The sequence below is a fragment of the Lottia gigantea genome (assembly GCF_000327385.1).
Source record: "Lottia gigantea unplaced genomic scaffold LOTGIsca_1, whole genome shotgun sequence".
NCBI lineage: Eukaryota > Metazoa > Mollusca > Gastropoda > Lottiidae > Lottia > Lottia gigantea.
In genome coordinates, this window is record NW_008706746.1 from 5257607 (window position 1) to 5263606 (window position 6000).

Genomic DNA, 6000 nt, shown 5'->3' on the forward strand with positions numbered 1-6000 from the left:
TTTGTTACAGAATAAACTAGTTTATGGTAAGAAACAACAGTTTTTATGGATATATATTCTATTTATTATTGTGTTCAATAATAATAAATAATAAATATATTTCTTAATGTGCTGTGATACTTCTAAAACTCTTACAAGGATTAGTTTATAGTAATTTATCTGGTGTTACATGAATATTCTAGGGGGAAGACGATATTATTGCCATTGGAGTACCTAGAAGTCAACATAATGTTCGCACTTTGAACGATGTTCGTTATATCTCCATATCTTAACAGGGCAACGCTCTGAATTTGGAAACATGTACGATCCGATATATATTTAACGTATTGTAGAATTTCATTTGAATCGATCGAATAGTAGCACAACCGCGTATAGTTTGATCTTTGAATGGCATTTAGTAAAGGTGTTGGATATAATGAAAAAATTCTTATGGATTACAATTACTAACTTTATTTGAGGGACGTTTCGACCAGTGTTCTCTAGTCTTTATCAAGCTTGATAGTGTGTTTGGGCAAGGGAGGTAACTAACTTTACAACAGGAATTGTTTCAAATTTGATATCCTTGATCAACACAAAATAGTATGACTGTAGTCCGAGTTTCAAAGAATTCGAATCAAGGTGCAGGAAAGTAGGACGTAAAACTCCATTCATTTCATTCCATTTTGTTAGGGTTACCTCCCTTCAATTGATCCGTTGTTTACATGTGTTTTACTGTCTGGTACTGTCCGTCGCCATTAGCCCATTTAGGTGCAGAGGGTAGGGCGTGAAATTCCATTCATTTCATTTCATTTTCCATAGGGAGACCTGCGCCTATGGCGCTTCCACAAAACCACCACATTTTGAATTCAACCCGACAGTTGTCCCCAATTTAGTGGTTGGTTAGTGGTTAGATCACATGATAGTCAACGTGCCCTTCGGCGGATAGGCCTACTGATGTCGTAAACTATATAGGTAGTTGTTGTACTTGGAATTGGATTGCATGATTCTGTGCTGTTGGGCTTGGTAGGGTAGTTGAGAATACTGATCGGATGATATACCCGGGTGGTGTGGCATGAGTAACTCTTCTAGATTCTTCCAAACTCGTGATCATAGTAATATTTTAGTTGATAACTGTTATTAACAGTCTGATAATCTGCCTATTCAAATGCCCAGTCACAAAAGGCTGGGACTGCCACTGATAGTATTATTATATATCAATTATTACAGTATCAATAGCAGTATAGCAATAACTCCTTAGACTACCTACCAAATCTAATTGGCAGATGTCTCCCGCAAGGGTAGTGACTCTGTCCGTACTGAATTTATATTTTGCCATTGAAAGGCTTTATATTGCTTCATAGGGGTAAATGGTTATTTGTAAAGTCATTCAATTTTTAGCTCGTAAACAGATTTTTACAAACCTTGGTCATATTATACAGTATCGCCTCAAAAAATCAAAAAAAAGTGTATGAATGAAGGTTAAATATTTGTTATACCGGTGATTGTTACTCTACTGCCAAATAATTCTATTCAAAATCAAGCTGCCAGTGGGCGTATTTTACCTTGCCTGGAAAGCTATCTTTTAATTTGTTGTAAATAAAGAGTAGTTACAATTTGGGGTACAAACGTTTCTCCATCTATTTTGTGGGTGAGTCCTTTTTTATCATATAAGAAAAAAAATAGTTTAAAAAGATAGATTAAGAAAATCATAGTTTGAAACTATTTTAATTCCAAAACAATAATATAACAATAAACAAGTATTCGAAAAACAACATTGAAATCATTTTTTTCTGATCTCCAAGAACTTTAAGTGTTTACAAATATCCTTTTGAAACACCGGTACCATAACACAACAAAAATAACCTTACATTCATAATGTACATTCATAATACACCTACATTTTATATTCTGCATATAAAAATGGAAGGCAGTTGATACTGCCCAATCATTATTTCGATGTGATATTTGTGGAAAAAATTACATGGAACACCCGATACCATCCTGTGACTTTCTTTGTAAATTCGGCTTTTATCTCGAAAAGTAAATGTTCGTGTAGTTACTTTTTGCATTCTGTTACTTAAGTAGGCAACAGTGGTCCATTGTAACTATTAGTTTATGCACAGACAATTCCACTTAATATTGCATAATAAAGAAAATTGTGTATTCTACACAATAAAACCATTTCTGTAACCATCTTATGATAATAGGCGAAGAACCCCTAAAAACTTGCAGATTAATCAAGATAGTTCACGATAACACGACTGGAAAGTGCTTATACTAATTTGTATAGTTCAGTTTAAAATTATTTTACATTATTAAAAGGTTTAAAAGGGCCTACTATAACTCTAAAATAGTCCAGGGACGATTCTATGTGGGACTTTTTGACAATATTCCCGCCAAAAGACACCATATTTGTTTCCACATTTTTCATCATCCCGGAAGCTTCTGTGTGTCAATAATATGACTAGAAAAATGACGTAGGAATACGGCATTAAGTTATATAAAAGTGATGGTATGGTCCAACAGAAAGCCAACATAATTTCTGGAATGTAATGAAAATGTCGTGACAAACCCCACCAACCGGAAGCTAACAGAATGCTCTCTTTCTTGTCGCCATTTTCTAGGCGATAGGTTGCTCGGATGATTTCAGGTTTCTTTCCCCAAACAAGGCAATTACCATTTGCATACCGCACTTGTTGTTTCTGTTCATCTGCTTGATAATTGATGTAAATACTGACTATACCCATCCCCAAGAACAAAGAAGTTAACAATGGTCCGAGATGTACGGGTTGGTTTACATTATACAGACTAACAGATGTGTACAGTCCGGGAACGTATACCAAACATCCCCAACAAATATAAAATCCAGCTCGATCTAACATGATATCAATTGTTTTCAGGTAGCCAGCTTCCCACCAAAAGAACTTGGTGATGTAGATGAGCTGCAAAGTTGCGCATACAAACATACTGTCCACAAATCCATGTAGTTCGTAGCTTTTGAGCGCGAAAATTGAGACCAGTAAAGCCCACACCATCATGCCGAATCGACAATTAGTGAATGTTTTAATATCAAAGCCAAATATGCGAGGATATAGTTCTGTGCCCCAATAATAATCAAGGATTACATTGCCGGTTGTTCCGCTATCAGTTGTAGACGGTGCAAATAATCCTTTGATATACAAGAACCAACAGAACACAAAGCTAAAGATGTTTAGAGTTGTCAATACTTCGTCAAACCTATCATAAACAATAGTGGGACTGGATCCAAATTGTTTTAGCACAACTGTCAATATGGCAAACAAACCCATAGTGGTAATGTAAAACAAAAAACCATTGTCTTTATAAACGGGTACATTTCCTTTTGGGGTAACAGGTCCTTCTACACGTTTACCTGGAAGAAGCTTCATCATGGCCAGAGCGTACACACAATAACCAATAAGAATACTAGAAGTTGTCCAACTGCCAAACCTTACTTGACTCCAAATCGAATAGAGCCCATCGAACACAGAAACTCCAGAGAAGACTTCCAACATTTTTAAGTAACTTCCATTGCATTTGACGGCCGTAAACCACAAGAATATGACAAGATTGGGTACAAAACATATCAGTAATATTGGGATCACAGTATTATTCAAATGTCGGCGCAAAAATTGGTGACAAGTGCTTTGGCTTAGTTTTTCATATCCATCTTTATATTCACTGAACCCATTCGTTAGAACGTCTCCAGATTGGCTTTTCGACATCTCGTCTCCATTTTTGCGGGAACGTGTCGTCACCTGAAAGAAGGGATATCAAAATTTTACTAGAGAAGGAAAGACGAAGTTTATTTTACGACCACATGCATTCAAATGCATTAGTTATATCTAAACTAGGTAAAGTTGCAAGTGCTCATGATTCAAAAGTACCCAGTTGAAATACACGTGTGGAGACGATTAATTAATAATATTAATAATAAATACTCACCATTTTGAACCTCTGAGTGCTTTCTCAACTGTTTATTTAAAATGATGACTGACCAAACTACAAACCTGAAATGATTAAAAAGAGATAACAGTACAATAAAGTATACGACAGGAGTCTAATTTCTCTCTTTATCTATTATGTAGACCTATATAATATTTATATCGTTAAACAATATACGTTCTATAAAAAAAAATTATAAGCCGAACGGTTGTTCAAAAAACTAACTGAGTACAGGTTACAGAGCACGACACAAAGTTTGCAGAAGGCCACATACAAGTAAATCATAAAACCAATAAATGCACAAGACAAACAAGGAAGGATTCGAAAAATTTAGAATCTATTTTAATTGGGTATGTAAGCAGAGAATATATTTCAGTTAATGAATCATCATTATAAAAGGCCAGCAATATATATTTGTTGATTACCAAAGCATTTTGGATCCGTAAATTATAACAACCAATAGTCTCTTATGCTTCCGACTTCGATTTGCATTATTGGCTGTTCAAATAATATTATGCAGGTCTCTTTGCGTTCATTGTACACGAATCTTATTACATGTATACGGTCATGTATATAATTATATTGCATACATGAAACCTATATCATAATTCATTAAACATGTATAACGTAATCGTGACATAACTATTATGTTTAATAAAGGACCAAATTTATTACAACAGAACTACTTATCATTTGTTATCTGGCTCGGGTAGACTGTACATACATCTCATATAGTCTATAGTATAGATTCCAAAGAGGTCAGAGACCCGTGTTCATTGATTTCAACTTTCTGACCACAGAAATCCAAAATTGTGTCACGGTCAATGAGAGTTAATATCAAGAAATAGGCGTACATTTTTTAAAAAGCATAGAGTTATATTCAGTAATAAACTAGTTTCTACCTATGCCTATATAAAACAAAATGTCAACAACTGATCAACTGAAACTTCAAGGGAGGTAACCCTAACAAAATGAAATGAATGGAGTTTTACGTACTACTTTTCTGCACCATTCATTTCATTTGAACAAAAAATGTTTTTAGAGAATTGTTTCAAGTAAAGTGGTGGTAATAGTATTTAAATCCCGTGGAAGTGGGGCAAACCACACTTAAGTCCACGGGTCCCCACTTATTGAGTTGAGCCACTGCTAATTTGGCACTGCTAAAAAGGAGGCAACCTTAAATAAATCAAATTGTAACACAGTCTCAATACATCCACAAACAAGCTGCACGTTAGCAGTGGACCACACTCAAAACCAAATTAAATGATATAATTTTCATTATTTTTCATCTGTTATATAACCAGTACATTTGTCAACCACGAGTCAGTGAAAAGTCTCAACACAACACGACTAAAAACTAAAGAGTTCAAAACCGGTTCAACTTATTATTATCTACCCTAATGATCTTGATTATTTCTTGCTAAAACACATATATGACGAAAGCTACCGGCTTTTCAATTTGGTGTCATTTTCAATGCGTAAAGGTAAAATACTTACAAAATGTTATGCCAATATCTAGGCAATCTAATTCCAGGCGAAGCGGATATTACAAACTTACAATATATATATACTCTAAACGGAATAATCATCATCATCGAAATTTCTAACAAAGCAGAAGTATGCTTACCTTTTAAATCAGTGCGAAGAGAAGGAAAATACTCAAACAAAGAAAATGAATGAAAACTGACAATGACCGGGATGTCGTCTGCCAAAAGAATAAATTCCTAGCTGAAAATCAATAGTATGGTTATCCTACTCACTGAATAATAATGACAGTGGCGTTTTTACTGTCAATTGAATGGAGAAGATGATGAAGAGTGTTAGACTGACGTATACTTAATGAAATTAACCACTTCTTATAATTATAGCCTGAAGGTGTTGAGTATAAGGCTAGGATTAAACAACACTTTTTGCTTAAAGGAGAGTATATGCTACTATATTAGCCACATGGGCGGTTGGAAAGGCAAACAGAGTTCACAAACTCAGTCGATTGAGTTTCGAATGGAAACATGCCCTGCCTACTTTACGAGACCCGTGTTATTGTTGGTCGATAGTGCC

At 34.9% G+C, this 6000-nt stretch overlaps 1 protein-coding gene across 1 annotated transcript; it reads right to left on the bottom strand.

The window, feature by feature from the left end:
• Positions 1-2324: 2324 nt before the first annotated feature.
• Positions 2325-3722, bottom strand: LOTGIDRAFT_103100 (hypothetical protein; the record flags this gene model as incomplete). The annotated part of the gene is made up of 1 exon (XM_009045711.1): positions 2325-3722. The coding sequence occupies one exon, from the start codon at positions 3720-3722 to the stop codon at positions 2325-2327; it is 1398 nt and encodes a 465-aa protein (XP_009043959.1).
• Between the last annotated feature and the right edge of the window lie 2278 nt (positions 3723-6000).